The sequence below is a fragment of the Lithobates pipiens genome, unplaced genomic scaffold (assembly GCF_037356315.1).
Source record: "Lithobates pipiens isolate NorthernLeopardFrog02 unplaced genomic scaffold, aLitPip1_a1.2 Scaffold_23, whole genome shotgun sequence".
Lineage (NCBI taxonomy): Eukaryota > Metazoa > Chordata > Amphibia > Anura > Ranidae > Lithobates > Lithobates pipiens.
In genome coordinates this window covers 32403046-32429069 of record NW_027507785.1, presented here as the reverse complement: position 1 = coordinate 32429069, position 26024 = coordinate 32403046, and the positions used below count along the sequence as shown (strand labels likewise).

At 42.3% G+C, this 26024-nt stretch overlaps 1 protein-coding gene across 2 annotated transcripts in view; it reads left to right on the top strand.

The window, feature by feature from the left end:
• LOC143927370 (disks large homolog 2) overlaps positions 1-25492 on the top strand; it is a 1494912-nt gene extending 1469420 nt beyond the window's left edge. The window contains exons 6-11 of one of the 2 annotated variants that reach the window (XM_077451405.1): positions 1217-1267; positions 7349-7450; positions 11178-11350; positions 16226-16335; positions 17102-17193; positions 19803-25492. In XM_077451405.1, the coding sequence (XP_077307531.1) occupies positions 1217-1267; positions 7349-7450; positions 11178-11350; positions 16226-16335; positions 17102-17193; positions 19803-19909 (635 nt within the window). In that variant the 3' untranslated portion in view covers positions 19910-25492. The remainder of the gene's footprint in view (positions 1-1216; positions 1268-7348; positions 7451-11177; positions 11351-16225; positions 16336-17101; positions 17194-19802) is intronic. The other variant, XM_077451406.1, reaches the window with a different exon arrangement.
• The last annotated feature ends 532 nt before the right edge of the window (positions 25493-26024 follow it).

Genomic DNA, 26024 nt, shown 5'->3' with positions numbered 1-26024 from the left:
CCTGCTCTCAGACATTTTTTGGCAGAAATTCCGACAACAAATGTTCTATGGAGCATACACACGGTCGCACTTTCCGACAACAAGATCACAGCCAACATTTGTTGTCAGAAAAACCTATCGTTTGTATAGGGCATTAGTACATAGGGTTCAATATTGAGTTGGCCCACCCTTTGCAGCTATAACAGCTTCAGTTCTTCTGGGAAGGCTGTCTGGAAGGTTTAGGAATGCGTCTATGGTAATGTTTGACAATTCTTCCAGAAGCGCAGTTGTCAGATCTGGTATTGATGTTGGACGAGAAGACCTGGCTCGCAGTCTCCACTCTAATTCATCCCAAAGGTGTTCTATCAGGTTGAGGTCAGGACACTGTGCAAGCCAGTCAAGTTCCTCCACCCCAAACTCGCTTATCCATGTCTTTATGGACCTTGCTTTGTGCACTGGTCCAAATCATTTGGTGGAGGGGGGATTATGGTGTGGGGTTGTTTTTCAGGGGTTGGGTTTGGCCCCTTAGTTCCGGTTAAGGGAACTCTTAAGGCGTCAGCATACCAAGACATTTTGGACAATTTCATGATCCCAACTTTGTGGGAACAGTTTGGGGATGACCCCCTTCCTGTTCCAACATCACTGCACACCAGTGCACAAAGCAAGGTCCATAAAGACATGGATGAGCGAGTTTGGGGTGGAGGAACGTTGACTGAGCAAAAATAATCAAACAGTTTCATATATATCTAACAGTCTATTGATAGGGTTTACATGTTCTTTTAAAAAGATCATGGTTGGAGTTTTTACTGTAAATGAATTCCTACTTTTTATAGCTGAATTTGGCTCTGGAGCTAACAAAGGTCGGGACATCTAATAGGTAAGATGACAATGCGCCGTCTATAAATTCAGCTGTTTGAATTGCTGTTCAGCATGATAAATGCATTCAAAATCTTTTACTCATTTTACTGTATCACAAAACAGAAACTGTTTCCAGGGGAGGAATTGTAAGATTGTCTTATTGATTCTTCGGGATAGAGAGATATTTTTATGCCTTTCGAGGAATTAATTAGGTCATAGAAGAATAGAGAACACAGCTACTTTATGAAGAATAAATCAGGCTTTGATTAATCCACTCTGTGGGATCAGTAACATCTCTTTTCACGCTCTCCGGTCTTGTTCGCGCTTTTTGTACTTGTTTTTGTGTTTAATAAAAGGTTTTTTGTTCTTTTCATTACAGGAGGACAGGAAGACTGTATTCTATCCTATGAGCCAGTGACAAGACAGGAGAGTAAGTATACAGCAGAACTTTGCGGTTCAAATTTCAGAAAAAAGTTTGGTTTGCTGGGCTTGAATTATGTTAGCTATACATTTTATATATTTTTTTTAATTTGTTTTAAAAGCCCATTTCCGGGCAAAAAAAAAAAGTTTTGCCATGCAGTGGGGCTGTGCCCACACTGCACGGTTTAACTCGTTTTTGTCTAGGAAAGAGGATAAAGGAGTATACTTATCTAAACCTCCGATCGTTCCAGCAGAAGACCGGTCCGGCACCCTCGATCTCCTGCGCTCTTGAGTTGTGGACTGTTCCTGACGTCATCAAGCTTCCATAGACCAGAAACAGTCCACCAAAGCAAAGTAGTACACCGCTCAAGGTATTCACCCTTAAAGTTCCACCTCCACTGAACAAGCAAAGGGTGCTGGCCCTGCATATAGCAGAAAGTCTGGAGTAAAGCAGAGATGTCTGGATGGCTGCACTCTAATAAAATCACCTTTATTTGAATCCAAAAAGGCATAAAAAATGACAGTCTGGCCATTGTGTTCACATACCTGGTACCACCCTGAAGGTTTCACGGAGTACGGTTGTACTATGTTGTACTATATTTTGTTTATTGTATTCTATTTTGTCTTGTTTTGTCTCTTATGCGGAGTACACACGACCGGACTTTTTGACGGACTTGGTCTGGCGGACAATCTGACGGACTTTGCAGCCGAGGTCCGCCGGACTTTCAAACAAACGGACTTGGCCACACACGATCACTCCAAAAGTCAGACGGATTTGAACGTGATGACGTAGAATAAGGAAGTTCATAGCCAGTAGCCAATAGCTGCCCTAGCGTCGGTTTTAGTCCGTCGCACTAGCACACAGACGAATGGATTGTCCGCTAAAAGCCGAGTCCAGCGGACAAATTTGAAGCCAGTCTTATTACTAGGTCCGCCAGACTTTTGGGAAGAAAAAGTCCGCTGGAGCCCACACACGATTGAATTGTCCAACGGACTCTGGTCCGCCAAAAAGTCAGATCGTGTGTACGCGGCATTAGTCCTATCTAGTCTGCATCCACGTTCTTGGGTCTAAGTCACCATTAGCATCTATGTGCAGGTTCATCAGATATAGTATGGGTATGATGCTCAGCTTGCCTCATTTTCCCCCTTCTTTTTTGTGTTCATTACTCTGAGTATTACGCCTGACTAAGATACAGTAGGCAATACAGTTAATGCGTTTCACACCGTTCTTGGTGCTTAATCACTGCTGGACCACGGGAGAGCGCCATTTTCCGGTGGAATGAAAAGCTTTCTCCTCACTCCTAGACAAAACAAGCAGTTGACCAGTGCAATGCGGGCACAGCTCCACTGCATGGGAAAACTCTTTTTTTTTTTTGCCTGGTGTTGGGCTTTAATGAGTTTACAATTAATCCATTGGAAATAAACATAGGTAATACAAAAAAAAAATGCACATGGTACATGCAAAGTACAAGCTATACATCTATAGATAGGTATAGCAAAAATGCTCACATTATTATGACAGAATACTGTCTGTCTTGTTTTCAATAACAAATTCTATACAAATGACCACAGAATGATACTTGGTTCTCTAAAAGGTTTGGTAGCGGGAGGTTGGTAGGGGGTGGAACCAAGGGACGATACTGGTAGCTAAATAGGGGGCGGAGATAAGGGGTGACTAGGAATGGGAACAAGGGTGTACCTGCACCTAGTCTATAAAAAAAAAGCCCTGGCTAACACAGAGACTAAGCAAAGTGGTAAAACTGGGAAAGCATCAGGCCTGGTTTAATTGAATGAAGCCTTAGCCCTTGTACACACGGTCGGAGATTCCGACGAAATGTGTCCTATCAGACCATTTTGTCGGATATTCCGACTGTGTGTGGTCTGCATCGGACTGTTTCCGTCAGAATATCCGATGGACCAACTTTTCCAACTTGCCGGTAAAATTTTCTGACAAAATGCTCCGATCGGACATACTACGATCATGTGTAGCCTACTCAGACGGACAAAGTGCCACACATGCTCAGATCAAATTCCTAGACCAAAGCTATTGGCTACTAGCCTGAACGTAGTCCCGTCTTAACGAAATAACGTCATCATGTTATGTACAATCGGATTTTCCGACAACTTAGTCCGACCATGTGTATGCAACATCACTTCCGGACCTCTTCCGGAATTATTCAGTCGGAATTACTCAGACGGATTTGGTTGTCGGAATCTCCGACCGTGTGTACAAGGGCTTAGATAAGAAAGGAGTAAATATCCCAGAGGCCTGTGGATACAACCTAGCAGAATCAGTGCTCTGGGCTGTACAGTGTCTGTATCTCTATATAATGTAACTCCATGTACTTTAGTAGCATTTAGATTGTCAGCTACTTTTTCACGCACTGTGAAATGCAAAGGTTGCGGTCTCAAAGACTTCTGTGATGTCGTTCAAAAGCAGAGACCAACTCAGCCTTGTGAAAGTTAATTTCAGTAGCAAAGAAGAAGTTATTTGGAAAGATCTTTGAAAAGTCTCCATTTCGTGCCTTTGCAACTTTATCTTTCCTTTATTTGAAGTCAGCGAACACAGCAAATCACAGTTACTGTGGTAACTAGCTATGGGAACATTGGTTGCCACCATACCGTTGACATCTTGTGTACTGGAAAACTGAATCCCCAGGTTCACAGCTGTAACATTTCTGTAATGAACCAAACTGAAAGATTATTGTGTGCTACTATGCTGTACTAGGTTCATCAAGCAAGAAGATCTGGCTCTACAGTGTTTAGCGGGATATGTTGAGAACAGTTGCCATGGGTTTGTTAATAGGAAAGCCACACTTGACCATGTTGTTGAGTATCTGGAGCAGGTCTTTAGTGAAGTGATCACATTAGCAGAACTGGAAAAGATATTTTAAAATGATGAGGCCGCGAACAAGGTAAAAGGATGACCTTGTAGAGGTGCTAAAAGAGAGCCTATTGACTTTGTATATTTTTAGTACTTTCACATTTAGATGTGTTCTAATCATTTCTACTTACACCTCATCTTATGTGCCTTTGCCCAATTAAGCTGGGAAAAAGCACTTCAGACTGCTGTTCATTGCTATTAACAATCAATTGTGTATCCAAGACTAAAGCATGCTTGCTTAAAAAAAAAAAATCTTTCCCTCCTTGCAGAGGAGAAACTGTATGAGGCAAGTTCTTTTCCGTGATCGGAGTAATTGGCTTTCACAGTGATTACATGATTGGAAGCTGGTCCTCCTGAAAGCATGTACCAGTCAATAAAATCTCCTATACTCAACTCCCTGCCGAGTCCTGTAGTGACATAGAGGTTGGAGGATGGAACTACAGCACATAGCAGGGGATCTGAGCAAATGCAGGAGACATGGACCATTGGAGAGGTGAGTATAATGCCACGTACTCACGACCGGACTTTTCGATGGACTTGGTCCGGCGGACAATCCGACAGACTTTGCAGCTGAGGTCCACCGGACTTTCAAACGAACGGACCTGGCCAAACACGATCGCTCCAAAAGTCAGATGGATTCGAACGTGATAACGTAGAATAAGGAAGTTCATAGCCAGTAGCCAATTGCTGCCCTAGCGTTGGTTTTAGTCCATCGGACTAGCACACAGACGACCGGCTTTTTCGTCCGGACTCGAGTCCATCGGAAAGATTTGAAGCAAGTTTATTTCTAGGTCCGCCGGACTTTTGGGAAGAAAAAGTCAGTTGGAGTCCACACACGATCGAATTGTCCGACAGTTTCCAGTCCCCCGGACCAAGTCCGTCGAAAAGTCCGGTCGTGTGTACGCGGCATAAGAGCTCTTTTATTTTAGGGTAACTGTATTTAGGAATTGTTTTAAAGCGGAGCTCCACCCTAAAGTGGAGCTTCAACTCATTGGAACCCTCCCCCCCTCCAGCGCCACAATTGGCACCTTTCAGGGGGGAGGGGGGTGCAGCTACCTGTACAGTACAGGTATCTGCACCCACTTCCTGCATAGATATCTGCAGAAGCTACGCCCCTTTCCACAGAATCTACGTCCCTTTCCGAAGGTCCCCCGCTGTCTGCTGAGAAACACACAGATCCCAGAGACAGCGGGGACCATCCTTATTGCGCAGCGCGACTCGCGCATGCGCAGTAGGGAACTGGGAAATGAAGCCGCAAGGCTCCACTTCCTGATTCCCATACCCAAGATGGCGGCTACAGCACCCGAGAGACGATCGAGAGACCGGGCGCGCTGGGCGGGTAAGTGTCATTATTTTAAAAGTCAGCAGCTGCAGTATTTGTAGCTGCTGGCTTTTAAAAAAAAATAAAAAACGGCGGACTCCCGCTTTAACCTAACAGGGTTTCTTTAAAGCCAAGAAGAAGCCTTTCCTCTGCCAGTATGCTGCAGAATGGGGCCCTTGCTCACTGTATGGAAGCAGTGGTGTCTTTGCGTAGGTCTGACACCTCCACTCCATGAAGGGCCAGAGGCAGTGCAGTACTCCGCTGCTCATTGCCAAGACTTTATGGTGGGAGGGTCTGTTCAGCGCTTGCACGTGACTGATCTGATTTGTAATGAGCAGGCAGCGGAATAGAGTATAGCGCCTATGGTTACTAGAGCTACACTCACCGGTCACTTAATTAGGTATTGCCAATCAGCCAATCACATGGCAGTAACTTAATGCATTTAGGTATCTACGTGGTGAAGAGGACTTACTGAAGTTTAAACTGAGAATTAGAATTGGGAAGAAATGGGATTTAAGTGACTTTGAACGTGGCATGGCTGTTGGTGCCAGACGGGCTATTTCAACTGTTGATCTACTGAGATTTTCAAGCACAACAATCTCTTGGATTTACAGAGAATGGTCAGAAAAAGAGAAAATATCCAGTGAGCGGCAGTTGTGTGGACGAAAATGCCTTGTTGAGGTCAGAGATCAGAGTAGAATGGGCAGACTGGTTCAAGATGATACCACTCGTTACAACCACGGTATGCAGAATACCATCTCTGAACGCACAACACATTGAACCTTGAAGCAGATGAGCTACAGCAGCAGAAGACCACACCAGGTGCCACTCCTGTCAGCTAAGAACAGGAAACTAAGGCTACAATTTGCACAGGCTCACCAAAATTGGGCAATAGAAGATTGGAAAAATGTTGCCTGGTCTGATGAGTCTCAACTTCAGCTTCGACATTCAGATGGTCAGATCATAATTTGGTATAAAGAACATGGAAGCATGGATCCATCCTGCCTTGTATCAAGTTAAGGCTGGCAGTGGTGTAATGGTGTGGGGGAAAATTTCTTGACACACTTTGGGCCCCATAGTACCAATTGAGCATCGTTTAAATGCCACGGTCTTCCCTGAGTATTGTTGCTGACCATGTCCATCCCTTTATGACTACAGTGTCCCCATCTTCTGATACTTCCAGCACAGATCATCTCACCACTGGTTTCTTGAACATGACAATGAGGTCCCTGTACTCCATTGGCCTCCACACTCACCAGATCTCATCCCAATAGAGCACCTTTGGGATGTCGTGGAGCAGGAGAATGGCATCATGGATGTGCAGGCAACAAATCTGCAGAAACTGCGTGATGCCATCATGTCAATATGGACCAAAATTTCTGAGGAATGTTTCCAACCCCTTGTTGAATCTATGCCACGAAGAATGAAGGCAGTTCTGAAGGCAAAAGGGGGTCCAACCCTGTACTAGCAAGGGGAGCCTAATAAAGTGTCCGGTGAGTGTATTTGTCAATCTAGTGGCTGTTCCAATGACAGTTGTGGGCGGTGGTGAACAAGTAATGGAGACAAAAAATGGGAAGCGGGGATAGTCACACCCGCCACTCCTCTTGCACTTCACCCTACAGCTGACCTGAGGATGAGAACCCTGCCCTTTATTCAGATGTTGACAATCAGCATTGTCACCCAATCAAAAGGAGTGGGATGCTCTGGAGTTGGCTGGCAGGATTAACAGGTGAGTTTGTTAACTTACCAGAAGGCTAAAGGGGAAGCTAAGGGAGAGCATAATACTTTGAATGGGGAACTACATGATTTTTTTTTTTTTTTTAGTCCTATTGGTAAGTGTTGCACAATGCAAAATAAAGGGTGACATGCTTGTCTTTTCTTGGCAGTTAATTACACCAGGCCGGTCATTATTCTTGGCCCTATGAAAGATCGGATCAATGATGACCTGATATCCGAATTCCCTGACAAGTTTGGCTCATGTGTACCACGTAAGTTGACTTTATTGAGATTATGTAGGGAAGTGTTCAGGATTTATGTATGTGTTAAGTGTAATATAAATGTTAAATAAACTTCAATTGGAATGTATGCATTACTATGCATGCAGGAAGCTAAGTTGTCCTCGGAATTTCATCTGGGCTGCAGCTTCCCTTGTGCAATTGAAGATATTAAAGAGAACTCCACCAAGATCTTCATGCAAGACCTCCCAAGATATGCCTAATGACATTTCAGAAGAACCAACATCTCTTATTAAAAAAAATATGTTTATTGAGTCTCCACACCTAACAGACAGGGAAGGAATTGAAAAAAAAAAAAAGCTCTGGCTCACTCCTCTTTTTTCAGCATTCTATAGCTGCACAAGTCTGAACTAAGGAAGAGAGCGGTGCTTCCAGGTGGCTACATAAACTTCCACTGTCTGTAAACTCAATCCAGTGCTTGAACCGCACTCAAGGCGAAGTGTGTTCTATTTCAATGGCACTTTATGCATTGGCATACCTCCTAAGACCCGATCTGTCTGGACAGTATGGTTACCTGCTGACTTGGGACCATCCCCAGACAGATTAACTCTTTAATAAGACACTGAAGTTGAATCCAGCTCAATTGAACTTCAGCTTATTGCAGTGCAGAGGATGTTTTTTTCGGATACAGCTATTAACAGATCAGGGCACAGATCAATCACAGCAACTCTTTACCACGTGACCAGCTATGTCCAATCACAGCTGTTCATGATGTATACACACTTGCTGGTTATCTGCATTCCTTTCCTTGCATTGAGACAAAGGAGAAGAGAGCCGGTAACTGTATAGTGTGAAAGGGGCAGGGCCGTTTTTAAGGCAGGGCAAAAGGGGCAGCTGCCCTGGGCCCTGTCATTGTTGTAGGGCCCAAAGCAGCTGCCTCATACTTGCCAACTATCCTGGTTTAAATTCCCTTGTCCCTTGAGGTTTTAATCCTGTGCTGTGTCCAAATACTTCAGTGTGAAGTGCTGCTATTAATGCTGCCCAGCTCAGTCCTATTGTTGTGTACAGATGACTCACTGGCAGACCCTGTGTTTACATTTAAATTGCCAGCATTCATATGTAAATAGCAACGGCGGCAGCATTGATATGTATATCATGCCCCCCTGAGGTCATATCCACAGTAATCTCTAGCAACCAATCAACAAGCATAAATCATGTGCTCTAACCTCTAGCAAATAATCAGTGAGCCATAATGTGTGCTGTAATCTCTAGCAACCAGTCAGTGAGCGGTAATGATACACTGTACCCTCTGGCAACCAATTGCAATAGCTGCCCGATCTGATTCATTAAACTGATTTTGAGTCTAGCTGCTATTTATTGTATGTCTCAGAGCAGGTGAAGAGCAAAACTGCATGGGGAGGGGGGGGCCAAGAAAAGTTTTGCCCAGGGTCCAATCAATATTAAAGACGGCCCTGAAAAGGGGACATCTGCATTGATCATGTTCTGATATTCAGTGCAGCCCCAGCAGTGTTCATCAGTTCTGCCTATCAGTGCCAATCAGTGCTGCCAATCAGTGTCCATCAGTGCTGCCAATCAGTGCCTCCCCATCAGTGCCACCTATCAGCACCCATCAGTGTTTCCTATCAGTGCCCTTTAGTGCTGCCTATTAGTGCCCATCAGTGCCACATATCAGTGCAGCCTCATCAGTGCCTCCTCATCAGTCCCATCTCATCATTGCAGCCTATAAGTGCCTATCAGTGCTGCCTCATCACAGTGCCCATCAGTGCTGCCTCATCAGTGCCCATCAGTACAGCCTCATCAATGCCCATCAGTGCTGCCTCATCAATGCCCATCTGTAAAGCCTCATCAGCGCACATCTGTGAATGTGAAAAATTACCTCTTTCCAAAATTTTATAACAGAAAGTTAGAAAAACTTTTTTTTTTCAGAAATGTTGGTCTTTTTTTTAATTTGTTTAGCAAAAAATAAAAAAAACCAGAGGTGATTAAATAACAAAAATGATAACAATAGCATTAAAAAGTCCAACACATCTTATGTACTTAAAATGCCATAGCAGCGCTCATGTCAGTTCATCCACATATGACAAGCTTTTATATGATTCCATATATAAGAAAAACCGGTGAAGTGACTTTGAAGGCATCCCCTAATTCTGTTGGCATTCTATTAGGATGGAGGTATGATGGATGGCTCAAATGCAGCAGGATCATATGAAAGAATAAAATTGCCACATATCGTAATCTTGTTTTTCAAAATGTTATTGTAGCCAATAGCCCCCATACATAATATATGTACTAGCTTGTTAAACCAATAGAGCAGTGTACAGAGTAATTTGTAGTGTAGTCACCGGTCCTGCTGTGTAGGGGCATCCCTCAGTTGAAGTCGGAAGTGACGAAATGCAAATGATCTCCACGACAACCGGAAGTGACGTTTGCATGTCACGGTCAGCTGGGAACCACCAGGAAGGAATCACTGTATAAAACTGTTCGTTTTATACAGCATGGGCAGCACAGTGGTGTAGTGGTTAGCGCTCTCACCTAGCAGTAAAAAGGGTCACTGGTTCAAATCCCAACCACGACATTACCTACCTGGAGTTTGCATGTCCTCCCTGTGCCTGTGTGGGTTTCCTCCAGGTACTCCGGTTTCCTCCCACGCTCTAAAGACATGCTAGTAGGTTAATTGGCTTCTGTCTAAAAAAATGAAAAATTGGCCCTAGTATATATATGCGAGTTGGGGACCTTGGATTGTGGGCTCCTTGAGGGTAGGGACCGATGATACTCAGGTTGAACTGGATGGACTGGTGTCTTTATTCAACCTTATTATGTAACTATGTGGCTTCCTACACAGCAGGAAAAATAGGATTACCATATGTGGCAATTTTACTCTTTCATATGATCCTGCTGCTTTGGAGCCCTCCATACCTCCATCCTAATAGAATCCCAACAGAATTAGGGGAGGTCTTCGAAGTGACAACAAAAGTTTACCTTAAGGAACATGAAATAGCAATATCTGGTGAGTGTATAGCCTAAGGCCATGATGGCGAACCTTGGCACCCCAGATGTTTTGGAACTACATTTCCCATGATGCTCCACTACACTGCAGAGTGCAATGAGCATCATGGGAAATGTAGTTCCAAAACATCTGGAGTGCCAAGGTTCGCCATCACTGCCCTAAGGGGAGTCTTACTCACGTGGTGGCATTCTGGGTATGTGATGCACGAGTGACAACAACTAGGATCACCGTAACGAGAGCTTCACCAATTTAAAAACGTCACTTCACTGTTTTTTTTCTTATATGTGGAATCATATAAAAGCTTGTCACATGTGGATGAACTGACATGAGCGATGCTATGGCATTTTAAGGACATAAGATGTGTTGGACTTTTTAATGTTATTGTTTTCATTTTTGATATATTTTATAGCAGCTGCTAACTTAATTACAAATAATATTGTGTTTTGTTTATAGAGGTTAAGATTTAGTTTTATGCAGGTTACATCAATTTTTGGAGTTTTTCCTCTGAGCGATGCTATTTCGGCCATTTTTTTTCTTGCACCTTGGTTTATTTTGGTGATTAAATACCACCAAAAGAAAGCTCTATTTGTGTAAAAAAAATTTTTTTACAAAAATGTCCTATGGGTACAGTGCTGCATTCAAAATGCAACAGCAGGAAGGGGGTGAAAGTGCCCAGTAGGTAAGGGATTAAACACAACATATAACGTTTAATTGTGCTGTGCTCTCCTGTAGATACAACCAGACCAAAGAGAGACTACGAGGTGGACGGTAGAGACTACCACTTTGTCATATCCAGGGAACAGATGGAGAAGGACATCCAGGAGCACAAATTCATAGAGGCCGGGCAATACAATGACAATCTTTATGGAACTAGTGTACAGTCTGTAAAGTTTGTAGCAGAAAGGGTAAGCATCACTATTGGGATTGCTATACAAATTTGTATATTTTTTTTTTTTTTTTTTTTTTTAGAACATAAAATTGTATATTATCGAATATCAGTGATCAACAGCTTGTCAGCCACTGACCACGACTCTCAATGAAATATCAGAGTCTAGAGCAGGGGTCTGAAACTGGTGGCCATCCAGCTGTTGCGAAACTACAAGTCCCATCATGCCTCTGCCTGTGGGAGTCATGCTTATAACTGTCAGCCTTGCAATGCCTTATGGGACTTGTAGTTTTGCAACAGCTGGAGGGCCACCAGTTTGAGACGTCTGGTCTAGAGGACACCTCTGCTATAAGTTCATGGTCACTTATGCTACCATGAGCTGATACTCTAAGGCAGTGATTCTCAACCAGGGTTCCTCCAAAGGTTGCTAGGGGTCCCTTCAGCATTGGGCAATTTCTGCCTCTTAGATAAGTTCCCACCGACACCATTGATCTTTTTAGCTATCTGTACGGGGGTAATTCTTCCCAATGACCACAAGTTTAAAGTGGTGTTGCCACCAAAAAATAAAAAATAGTTTAAAATTCTTAAATAACTAAATAAATAATTGGGGAAAAAAAACAATTTTTACTCACCTCTAAATACCTGTTGCTAGGGGGTCCCTCGTAGTCTGCCTTCTTTCTTGCCCGGGCTGGTGACATCACTTCCCCTCGCGCCGCACAGTCATCTGGGACCTGTCATGTGTCCCAGGTGACTGTGCGGCGTATCACGGCGTATGCGCAGTGGGTGCCCGGCTGTGAAGCCACAGCCGGGTGCCCACAGTAAGAATGATGGCGCCATGAGCGAAGCGGGGAACAAGGGGAGGGCTACGTTCCCCCACATCGCTGGACCCTGGGACAGGTAAGTGTCCGATTATTAAAAGTCAGCAGCTGCAGTATTTGTAGCTGCTGACTTTTAATTTTTTTTTTTTTTTTTAGGGGGCACCCCACTTTAAGGAGCATTCTTCCCACTGACCATCACACTAATGTATCTATGAGTTGTAGATTTCTCATTTTTAGCAGGGGTTCCTCGAGACCGGAGAACTATTTCAAAGATTCCTCTGTGTTGAAAAGGTTGAGAAAGGCTGCTCTAAGGGGATGCAGCAGATGTAAGCATAGCTCCCAACTGTCCCTGATTTGGAGGGACTGTCCTTGATTTGGAGCAATGTCCCTCTGTCCCTCTTTCCTCCTCATTTGTCCCTCATTTTGGTCTGATCCATATAGTTGAATATAAAATGCACCTTTTAGCTTTCAAAAAAGTGTTTCCCAGAGCTAAACCTTTCATCCAAATTCTAAATTGCTGCATTTGTAAAGGTCAAAACCCAGTGTAAAGGAATAGTAGTGGAAAAAAAAAAAAGTCCGCCGGATAGTCCGATCGTGTGTCATTAGATGGACAGATTTAGATGGATTTCACAAATTAAAGCTGAGCTCCAGCTAACACTTTTTAAGCAATTACATCAGCAGAATTTTTTTTCCCCCCTTTTGGAATAAAAGTTTTACATAAAGGAATAAAAGCTGACCACTGTAAACCCCTCCCTGTCACTGGTAAATGGTTTGTCTCAACTCCCTAACTGCCTTTTTTTCTGGACAGCTAGGTCTGTCGAAAAAAATAACAGATATATCGGCAGGATCACCAGGTGAAAATAAAGGGGAAAAAACTAAAAAAGGAAACAAATGCAGCCATCATAACTAAATATTTGTAAGCTGCAATAAACTACATGTTTGTTTTTGGGTTTAACTTCCCTAGCGGTATTCCTGTGTGTGGCTCCGGGGTGGATTTTCAGTACCAAAAGCGGTAACCCCTGAGCCACTCTCGGGGTCGTATCGCAGGATCCAGGCAAAGTTACTTACCTTGTCCCCAGGATCCAGCGATGTCTCCCGCACTGTGTGCGAGCCGTGTCCTCCGCTCGATCTATCACAGAGACGAGCTCCGTTCCCTGCGAGTTTTGCGATGCACGGGGATGGAGCACAACGCCAAATTCAAAAACTAAAAAAACACAACACATACAGTACACTGAAAATCTTACAGATTACATTTCTGTATCACATTAGTTCACCTCTTTTGTTCCTAGTGGTTTGTCCAGTGCCCTGCATGCAGTTTTATATTTTATATATATATATATATATATATATATATATATATATATATATATATATACTGTTCTTTCTGCCTGGAAAGTGGAGATTGTCCATAGCAACCAAAAAGTTTCCCTTTACCCAATCAAAAGCAGCTTTAGACCAGATAGAAAACAGCGATAATAAATTAGAATCACTCGCAGAATTGAGGGATAGCGATTTGTGGGGAAATTCGTCATCAAACACTGAAAAGTAATGACAAGGACAATTCTGCAACTAAGCAAATTTCTGTGTTTTTTTATTTGATTACATTATTGATATTTTTTATTATTATTATATTATTATTTGTTATAATTATTTATAGTTATTTATTATATTATATTTTATGATTTTGTGTCTCAAACTTTATCATACCAGGGATGTCTACTAGACTCTTGGACATATTTAATTGTGTTATTCCTAAGAATTAGGCCGCGTACACACGGGCGGATTGTCTGCCCAATTTAGTCCGCTGAACCGTGTTTCAGCGGACAATCCGCTCGTGTGTGGGCTTCAGCTGACTTTTTCAGCGGACAGTCTGACGGACTAAGTCTTTCGGAATTTCCGTAATTTTGTCCGTCCAAACTTGGTTTCAGCGGACAGTCCGCTCGTGTGTAGGCAAGTTGGACGGACTAAGTATGGCGCATGCTCAGAAAGGATTTACATGGCCGAAGGTTGCATTGCAGTGTATTGGACGTCGTTTTTCTAGTCCCGTCGTACGTGCTGTACACGTCATCACACAAGCTTTCAGTGGACTGTCTGTTCATCATGTGTGGTCAAGTCCGTTCATTCAAAAGTTGAACGGACTGTCTGTCGGATTGTCTGACGAACTTAGTTGGGCAGACAATCCGCCCGTGTGTACGCGGCCTTACAGTTTTTTGTCTGGGCGGTGGGGTTGTGTGGCTGGGGAGCGGGGGGGGTAAGCTCACTTGCTGGTTGCTGCCTGGCTTATCAGTGCCCATCAATGATGACCACTAAACTCACCTACCTGACATACACACACTGACCTACCTGACATATACACACTGACCTACCTACCTGACATACACTGACCTACCTACACTGACCTGACATACACTGACCTACCTGGCATACACTGACCTACCTGGCATACACTGACCTACCTGTCATACACACACTGACCTTCCTTGACACACACTGCCTTCAGATCACCATGTGACGGCTACCACTTGTTGCACTCATTGCCAGGGTTGGTAAGTGTGCTTGGCTAACATTTTAAGTGTATATACATTCTATTCCTCTCTATATAAAGTTTGATTTACTATATTTGTACATCTCACAGGAATCTGTTGCATCTTTTCCTGATGAGTGGAGAAACATCCACGAAACGCGTTAAGCTATACTTGATGCCACAGTGATATCTTACACCCTGATGATGTCCTTAAAGCGGAGGTCCACCCTAAAGTGGACCTTCCGCTCATTGGAATCCTCCCCCCCTCCGGCGCCACAATTGGCACCTTTCAGGGGGGAGGGGGGTGCAGGTACCTGTACAGTACAGGTATCTGCACCCACTTCCGGGATAGCTCTCTGCGGAAAGGGGCGTAGCTCTACGCCCCTTTCCGAAAGTCCCCCGCTGCCTGCTGGGAAACACACAGATCCCAGAGGCAGCGGGTCCATCCTTATTGCGCAGCGCGACTCGCGCATGCGCAGTAGGGAACCGGGAAATGAAGCCGAAAGGCTCCACTTCCTGATTCCCATACCCAAGATGGCGGCATTCCCACCTTCTGGAGCCTGTAGCACCTATGATGGACGTCACACATCCTGTGGTCCCACCATTGGACCAGTGGGACATCCATCATGGGTGCTGCAGGCTCTAGAAGGTGGGACCTGCTATGTGACTCGGCAGCGCTCAGAATCAGATCGGTCCCCGCTCAGCGGCAGCATTTGGGGCTAATAATAGAACAGTGCCCACCCAAAACCTGGGACTTTTTGGGGCCTACTCGGGGCTTCAACTACTTTCAGTCCCCCCTCGCCAACGCCACTGCTTATAGTGGAAGGAACTTGCAGGGCCCCCATCCCTACAATACAAGCTGCACCCAGGGCAGCCTTCCCTTCTGCCCACCCCTTGTCCCGGCCCTGTCTGAGCTGTGTGCCCGTGTTGAAAAGTTGGTGTAGAAGACAAGCAGAGCTGAGTTCAGAGAGCACACCTAGGCTTTAATGAGCTGCTCCACTTGCCAATAGCTATGCTGTGTATGGACAGCCGTAGTCAGCTTGTGCCGGTGTAGTGTCATATTTTGCTCCCCATCGTAGAATGCTCCTGAAGTGACGCTACGGCCAGAAACTTCGCACTGCGCATGCGTGATGCGTTCCAAACACTTACGCCATGCGTTCCAGAGAATTTGCGAAAATGCAGTTCAGTGAAACCCTCAGATAATGTCATGGGAGTGAGGGGAGGTAATCGTGACATTAACTTTACACAGAGCGGAGAGCGGCGGAGAGAGAGCGGGTAACCGTGGCTCGGGGAGGGGATTACCTCCCTTCACTTCCGTGACATTATCTGACGGTTTCACTGGTCAGCATTGTCGCAAATCCTTTGGAACTCATGGCGCAAGTGTTTGGAACACATCACGCATGCGCAGTGCAAAATTTCTCGCCGCAACGTCACTTCCGGAGCATTTATGATGGGGAGCAAAATATGACACTACACCGGTAACATTGCACCTTCTGTTTGTATCTGTTTTGATTTTTTTTTTTTCTGACTCGTATTTACTTGTTTTCACAAGGGGAAGCACTGCATTCTAGACGTATCAGGAAACGCTATCAAGCGATTACAAGTAGCACAACTATATCCAATAGCGATCTTCATAAAGCCGAAATCTGTGGAATCATTAATGTAAGTATATGGTATAACTTGCTGAAAAACAATGGGGAAATAATAGCAAATGTCGGGGAAGGGTGTGGGGACTTTTTTATTTTTTTTATTTTGAATAAAGCAAGGGAGGATATAGCTAAGGATGTACTGATATATCAGCTGCCGAAAATTATCGGCCAAAAATAGGGTTATCTGCGTTTTGCCAGAAAAAAAAGCAATTATGGCATGCTGCTTCCCATAGACTTCTATGCAAAACTGCATCCCACAGACTTTAGTGCGAAGTCACATTCCATAGACTTCAATGCAAAGTCGCATCCCGTAGGCTTCCCATTGGCCATTGGCTCCCGCTGCTGTCAATCAAATCTAGTGACACGGGAGCGGGGGGAGATCCCACTGTCTATGTCAATGGATACAGCAGAGGGTGCCCCCATGGAAAGAAGCTCTCCATGGGGGCACCCGATGAAGAGGAGGAGCCAGGAGCGCCGTCAGGGCACCCCAGAAGAGGAGGATCGGGATTGCTCTGTGCAAAATCCTTGCACAGAGCAGGTAAATATAACATTTGTTATTTTTATAATAATAAAAACAATAATTAACCTTTACAACCCCTTTTAAATAGTGAATGTGTATGGATTATTTTATCACTTTAATGCAATGCACGTTATCGGGCATGTGCCAACGCACCGCATTCGTACTAATGGGTTTTAAATCCTTTAAAAAAGTAACTTTTAAAATTTTTGTATTTTATTTACAAACTTATTATTTTTGTATTTTTTTTCTTATTTTTCAGGGAAATCAGCAAACGTCTGACAGAAGAACAAGCCAGGAAAACCTACGACCGCGCACTCAAATTAGAACAGGAGTTTGGCGAGTTTTTTACAGGTGACTTAATTATAATTCCAAGGAATGGTCTCTGTTCTGTCACACACACAATCATGATATCCCTTAACCACTTCAGCCACGAAAGGATTTATCCCCTTAATGACCAGGCCATTTTTTCCGATATGGCACTGCATTACTTTAACCAACAATTGTGCGGTCGTGTGACGTTGTACCCAAATAAAATTGATGTCCTTTTTTTCCCCACAAATAGAGCTTTCTTTTGGTGGTATTTGATCACCTCTGCGGTATCCTTTGCGCTATAAACAAAAAAAGACCAACAATTTTTGAAAAAAAAAAAAAACAATCTTTTTTACTTTTTGTTATAACACATATCCAAAAAATTAAAATAAAAAAACAAATGTATTCATCAATTTAGGCCAATATGTATTCTGCTACATATTTTTGATTTAAAAATTCCCAATAGGCGTATATTGATTGGTTTGTGCAAAAGTAATAGCATCTACAAAATAAGGGATAGAGTTATGGCATTTTTTTTTTTTTACTAGTAATGGCGACAATCAGGAATTTTTGGCGGGACTGCGACATTGCGGTGGACAGATCGGATACTTATGACACTTTTTTTGGGACCACTGACATTATTATAGGGATCAGAGCTAAAAATATCCACTGATCACTGTATAAATGACACTGGCAGGGAAGGGGTTAACACTAGGGGGTGATCAAGGTTAAGTGTTCCCTGGGAGGTGTTTCTAACTGTGGGGGAAGGGGACTGAATTTCTTGGGATTTTTTTTGCTCTCCTCCGCTATGTGTCTTTCATGTTCTATTTTGTCAAGGCTTCTGGCATTGGTGAACATGTCACAGAGTTTAGACCGGTCGCATACTATGCTCTTGGGTGTTCTGAGATTGCAACTAGGACTTGTTACTATACTTAACTTGGGTTTATGTGCTTTAGTCAACCTACTACTAATGCCCCCAATACTACCCTCTGGAATATGGTCGACGCTGACTATCTCTATCTCTGGGCACTCCCCCCGTCGCCTAGTTTACACTGGCAGATCCGCCCATAGCTCTTAAAGTGGTTGTAAACCCTTACACAAACCACTTTGACCTACAGATAAGCCTAGATTAGGGCTTACCTGTAGGTCCAAGAAATATCTCCCAAACCTATATGGTTTAGGAGATATTTGCCCGAAGATGGGCACTGCTATCTACGGCGCATGCGCCATAGACAGCGGCGCGCAGGCGCACTGAGCGGGGCATCGTCGATGACGGCAATGCCGCGAGTCTCGGCTCCCGTGCACATGCGCGGGAGTGACGTCATCACAGCGCCGGAGCAGCGAGACCCACGGAGAACCACCAAGAAGATGGACGCTCGGAACTACAGGGGACAGCGGTGACTTCGCTGGCTCCTGTGTCAGGTAAGTGACACACAATGGACTACTATGCGATGCATAGTAGTCCATTATGCTTTGCCTTTACAGGGAATGAAAGAGGAAGTAAACTCATCAGGGTTTACTTCCTCTTTAAAGGGCCATTTAAAAAAATATATATTTTTAAATGCCAATTTTTTTTTTTTATTCCATTTTAGTGTAAATATGAGATCTGAGTTCTTTTTTGGCCCTTGATCTCATATTTAAGAGGTCCTGTCATGCTTTTCTTCTATTACAATGGATGTTTACATTCCTTGTAATAGGAATAAAACTAACACAATTTTTTTTTTAAAAGAACAGTGTAAAAATAAAAAATAAAAGGTAAAATAAATAAGAAAAAAAGAATTTTTAAATACACCCCGTCCTGCCGAGCTCACGTGCAGAAGCGAACCCATACATGAGTAGCGCCCGCATATGAAAACGGTGTTCAAACCACACATGTGACGCGATCAGTAGAGCGAGAGAAATAATTCTAGCCCTAGACTAATTCTAGATCTACTTACAGAGGAGCTCTAACTCAAAACATGCAACCTGTAGAATTTTTTAAACGTCGCCTATGGAGATTTTTAAGGGTAAAAGTTTGTCACCATTCCACAAGTGTGCTCAATTTTGAAGCGTGACATGTTGAATATCAATTTACCCGGCGTAACATTATCTTTCACAATATAAAAAAAAAATTGGGCTAAGACTGTTGTCTTATTTTTTTTATTCAAAAAAGTGTATTTTTTCCAAAAAACGTGTGCTTGTAAGACCGCTGAGCGAATACGGTGTGACAAAAAAAGTATTGCAACGACCGCCATTTTATTCTCTAGGGCAGTGATGGCGAACCTTGGCACCCCAGATGTTTTGGAACTTCATTTCCCATGATGCTCTACTACACTGTAGAGTGGATAAGCATCATGGGAAATGTAGTTCCAAAACATCTGGGGTGCCAAGGTTCGCCATCACTGCTCTAGGGTGTTAGAAAAATAATGGATAATGTTTGTGGGTTCTAAGTCCTTTTCTAGCAAAAAAAAAACATGTTTTTTTTAACTTGTAAACAACAAATCTCAAAAAGAGGCTCGGTTCCTTAAGTGGTTAACAAACGAATCCGAAACGAAACAAATTTTTTCAGTCATCTACATCTCTATCTCCCAGATTATCCATTTACACCTTAGAGCATGTGAAATAAGAATTTTTAATTTTACAAACAACAAAAAAACTTTTGTCTTTTACAGCAATCGTCCAAGGAGACACTTTGGATGACATATATAACTCATGCAAACTGGTAATTGAGGAACAGTCTGGTCCTTACATCTGGATACCTTCGAAGGAGAAATTATAATATAGCAATTAACAATAAATCATTAGAGGGAACTCCAAGAATTACCTTAATTTTTTTTTTTTTATTGGGATCTTTCTTTCTTTTTTTTTTTTTAAATGTGTTATCTTGTAATTACATTTTTGCAGTCCGTGAAATTTCAATGAATGTACAACAGGAAGGATACAAGGGATGCATGACCTTCAACGGATAACAGCAAGACTGGAGCAAGTTCATAACTGTTGAGGTGGGACCAGCTATGTTTGGGCAACAAGTACTTGCCAAATGCCAATCCCCTCTGTCATTATAGGAATTTACCAACGCTAAACAAATTTCTTCCTCAAAGTCTTGCCCATCCAACATCGCATTCTTCAGGTTTTTTTTTTTTTTTTTTTCCTTATTGGCTGTTGGCATGGAACACAACAGAAGAATGGAACTGACTTTTCATTGTTGTAGCTAAGCTTGATGCCTGGGTGGATAAAATAAGTATATCTAAGACCAGCCTTTAGCTTCTTCTGAGATACACCTACAAACAAATATCTCAATGCATTCCGTACAAAAATGGCCGCTAAGTCTAGCGACATAAAAAATACTAGAAGACTGTTCTGCTTTAAAAAATTGGTTATCTAAAAAAAACAAAAAAAAAACAAGCGTTTACCTAATTTAAAAAAAAAAAAAAAGTAAAAAAAAAAAAAATGGACAGCATGATTAATATAAGAAATATCATTTACAAAGAGTTTGTTTCTTGTTGTCTTTGTGTTCAATGTTGGATCTTGTTTACAGAAAACTTTGTGTTGTGTTTTTTTTTTTTTTTTTTTGCTATTTCTTTATGCAGTTACAGGTGAAAGACATGAACAAAAATTTGACATGCAGCCTACACAAAGACTCATTTTTACAAACCTGGGTAACAAAAATGTACACGTTTTTCATGTTTTATTTATACATGTATTTATTTTCTGTCATTCTGTATAAAAAGTTTAATATTAATTTATGTATTTATTTAACAATAGGTTAAAATGTTAAATGCTTTAAAAAAAAATTTGTTTGAATAATTGACGTATGTCAATGAATTTTGTTGTGAGACATTTCATATGGAAATTGTCTGGACTGAATGTGATGTTTAATCTGAAGGTAGTATCTTTTCATAAGAAAAAAAAAAATATTTAATATATGTTTTATAGTTAAAAGGAAACAGAGTGCTATATAGATTAATGTTTTGCAAAAAAAAAAAAAAAAAAATGTCTGATTGCTTGAGATATATAGAGTTACGGAAGTATGTTTTAATATATGTTTTTTTTTATTATTATTATGCATAGGGAATCGGTAAATGTAAAGATAGATTTTTATTTTTATTTTTTATTTTTATTTTTTTTATCACTTAGTTTATTCATCCTACCTTTATAGCACATCTGTTCAACTTCACTGCAAAATAGTCATTAACAAGAAATTATTGAAAGTGATTTGTCTGCCATAGTAGGGCACTATATTTTTTGGAGATGAAGGCAAACCTTCAGCTGTGGGTTTGGAGCTCCTGGAATGCAAGGTAGTTTTTTTTTCGGGTGGAAGTCGATGGACATGGGTCTTTATTCCACCTGAATATGTTCAAGTATAAAGTAACACTGGCATACAAGCTCAAGCAGCATAAAACGCCAGATCATAACTCGCAGTACCGCTCGATACACTGCTGATGTCCAACCCCAATAAGGTGCTCCAACGTCTACTGAAGTTATTAAAAGTCCGAGTATGGGTAAACCCCCACCCTGCATCCTGTGCTGAAATATCTCAACCCAAAAATTTAATTAATTGCAGCTTACCATTCCCAAGGTGAAGTTTCTGTATCATTTTTATTTTTCAAACTTTGTTTGGCAATGCTCACTCCTCCACTGTATCTAAGGAGGGAGCCATGGTTGCCACACAGTGTGGACTTCAAACATGTCCGCCTTTGTTTGGCTCCATTATATCGGGGTGGAGAGATAAGTAGTTTTACAGAAGGAAAATTGCACTTCCAGTTTCTTCTCATGGGTGACAAGGACACTGCATTTCTGTCCCCTTTAGCAAGTATTTTCTTCAATACTTAGCCTAAAAAAAGAAAACGAATTGAGACACCCTATCTAATGTCTAGTAACCTTACCTTTTAGCCCTTGTACACACGGTCGGAGATTCCGACTGAATGTGTCCGATCGGACCGTTTTGACGGATATTCCGACTGTGTGTGGTCTACATCGGACTGTTTCCATCGGAATATCCGAGGGACCAAGTTTTCCAACTTGTCCGTAAAATTTTCCGACAAAATGCTCCTATCGGACATACTCTCATCATGTGTAGAGAATTCCGATCGGACAAAGTGCCACGCATGCTCAGATCAAATTCCTACACCAAAGCTATTGGCTACTAGCGTGAATGTAGTCCCGTCGTAACGAAATAACGTCATCACATCGGATTTTCCGACAACTTTGTCCGACCTGTGTGTATGCAACAGTTTCGGCCAAAATCCGTCGGACAAAATCCAACGGATTTGGTTGTCAGAATGTCCAACCGTGTGTACAAGGGCTTAGGGTTAAGCTATCCTTTAAAGTGGTTGTAAACCCTTACATATACCCTGTGAAGTGATTGACCTCAGGTGATACACAGAGATTAAGCAAATCCTCCTATATACGTTGTACCTGTTTATCTATGGCCGTCTTTCACCTACGTCCATTCAAAGTGAGGAATTTAAATAGAATTTCTCAGCTCTGAGGGTGAGAAGCTGAAGTTACATGAGTGAGGAGAGCTCTGAGAGCTGATTGGAGGGAAGGGATACACCCCCCCCCTCCACACAGCACACAGGAACAGAGCTGAAGCTGTCAATCACAGACTGTACCCTCCCCTATAAACAGAAAAAAAGGGGGACAATTTTGAAAACAAAAAAGCAATTTTTTAACTTTTTGCTATAATAAATATCCCCAAAAAATATATATAAAACATTTTTTTCCTCAGTTTAGGCCAATATGTATTCTTCTACATATTTTTGGTTAAAAAAAATCACAATAAGCGTATATTGATTGGTTTGCGCAAAAGTTATAGTGTCTACAAAATAGGGGATAGATTTTTGGCACTTTTATTATTATTATTTTTTATTAGTAATGGTGGCGATCTGCGATGTTTATCGCAACTGTGACATTATGGCAGACACATCGGACACTTTTGACACTATTTTGGAACCAATGTCATTTATACAGCAATCAGTGCTATAAAAATGCATTGATTACTGTGTAAATGACACTGTCAGGGAAGGGGTTAAACACTAGGGGGCGATCAAGGGGTTAAGTGTGTCCTAGGGAGTGATTCTAATTGTGGGGGGGTGGGCTACCTAGGACATGACAGCGATCACCGCTCCCGATGACAGGGAGCAGTAGATTTCTGTCATGTCACTACGCAGAATGGGGAAATGCCTTGTTTACACCCGTTCTGCCGCTCCGTGACATGCTCATTGAGTCCGCGGGTCACGGAGCACACGACAGGTTTGTACACATCTCAGGACAGATTTTGTCCCACTCTTCTTTGTAGATCCTCTACAAGGATGCCTTGGCCATGTGTTTTGGGTCATTGTCATGCTGGAAGAACCTTCCATGACCCATTTTTAATGCCCTGGCCCTGGCTGAGGAAAGGAGGTTCTCACCCAAGTTTTGACTGTACATGGCCCCGTCCATTGTCATTTTGATGTGGTGAAGTTGTCCTGTCCCCTTAGCAGAAAAACACCCCATAAGCATAATGTTTCCACCTCCATGTTTGATGGTGGGGATGGTGTTCATGGGGTCATAGGCAGCATTCCTCCTCTTCCAAACACGGTGAGTTGAGTTGATGCTAAAAAGCTTGATTTTGGTCTCATCTGATCACAACACTTTCACCCAGATCTCCTCTTAATCATTCAGATGTTCATTAGCAAACTGAAGACGGGTCTGTACATGTGCTTTCTTGAGCAGGGGGACCTTGTATAACTTTTTTGAAATGCGTTTTTTATAGATTTTTTTGTTGTTATTCTGTCTCTCACTGTTAAAATAAGCCTACCATTAAAATTATAGCCCTTGTACACATGGTCGGACATTCCGACGGAAAATGTCCGATCGGACCGTGTTGTTGGATAATCCGACCGTGTGTGGGCTCCATTGGACTGTTTCCCTCGGAATATCCGACCGACAAAGTTTTAGAGCTGGGCTATAAAACTTTCCGACAACATGATCCGATCGGACCTTGTCCGATCCTTTGTAGAGAATTCCGATCGGACAAAGTGCCACGCATGCTCAGATCAAATTCCTAGACCAAAGTTATTGGCTACTAGCCTGAACGTAGTTCCGTCGTAACGAAATAACGTCATCACGTTCTGAACGATCGGATTTTCTGACAACTTTGTCCGACCGTGTGTATGCAACACCAGTTTCGGACAAAATCCGTCGGACAAAATCCGACGGATTTCGTTGTCGAAATGTCCGACCGTGTGTACAAGGGCATAGACTGATCATTCCTTCATCAGTGGGCAAACGTACTAAATCAGCAGGGGATCAAATACTTGTTTCCCTTACTGTAGTCCCACAAAATAAAGTGCAGAAAAAGTCTCAATTAATAATCAATAAAATCCTGTGATGAAAAGTGTTCACAGTGCCAAAACATTATTCTAATAAAGTGCGCCAGTGCTTGAGTGAAACCAGATGTGCAAAGCTGCTTACCAATTCTAATACATCTCACCACTAAAAACGGTAACACTCATGCCCCGTACACGCGGTTGGAAATTCCGACGGAAAAGGTCCGATCGGATTATATTGTCGGAAAATCCGATCGTGTGTGGGCTCTATCGGACTTTTTCCGTTCGGAAATTCAGACGGAAAAAATTTCAGAGCAGGATCTCAAATTTTCAGACAACAAAATCTGATCTGACTTTTTCCGATCGTTTGTAGAGGAATCCGATTGGACAAAGTGCCATGCATGCTCGGTTCAAATTACGAGACCAAAGCTATTGGCTACTACCCTCAACGTAATCCCGTCGTAACGAACGAATGTCATCACGTTCCGAACGATCGGATTTTCCGACAACTTTGTCCGACCGTGTGTATGCAACACAAGTTTCGGACAAAATCCGTCTGAAAAAATCAGACGGATTTTGAGGTCGGAATGTCCGGCCGTGTGTACGGGGGCTCAGGCAACTTGCTCAAAGGACCATCCATCCAGCATGGATCATCAGTGCAGACTGTCATGTGTAATAAAATCACTGCGCTCAAAGGGTCCATCCACCCACCATGGACCATCAGCATAAGACCAGATTGAATGGTATTTACAGCCACAGCATCCACAGTATATAAAAAAAAAGGAGACGCCTCATGGCGCAGTAAGCTTAAAATATGTTTAATAATGGGGTGATGCACTTACAATAGCAGCAGTAAAGTACACAGCATATAATCCAACTCAAGCACAGCCACAAGTCCTGGGGGCAGGCATGGCCGGTGACGTCGTGTAATCAGGCTCATCCTGACATGTTTCGCCCAAAAGAGCTTTCTCAGAGAAAGGCTACAGTGGCTACAAAAGTAATTTCTTTAGTTTATGGACAGCAGTGGGAATTTTAATTAGAGTTATAAGAAGCCAAAATATTTTATAATTAAATATTTTTAATTTTATATATATATATATATATATATATATATATATATATATATATATATATATAATATAAGAAATATTTTATAATTTACCACAAAATACCAAAATATCAGTTTTTGGTGGTTACAACCTCTAAATCAGAGGCTTCAATGATTGTGGTCTGTAGTGAAATTCTTTATTTTTACTTGGGTTGATTTGCTTAAGAGGTCAATTATGTTCACTTAGCAATGTGAGTTTTCACTTTTCAACATGTTACTTCATTAGGCTTAGTGAATGAGGTGAACCTAAGTGAAATTTCACTTTGCAAAGAATAACCAGTCATGTGCAAGGAAAATTATAAAAACAAATAGGATTGTTTGCTTACACATGATTAGACAATTGAAGCCAGCAGAGCCTAATTTACTAAGCTACATAAACAGCCAACTATACTCCTTTAGTAACTCAACAATTGTGTCCTTTTTTTTTTTTCTTAGAATTTTGATGTTGTTTGGGTCAGGCGAACAGACTTTCT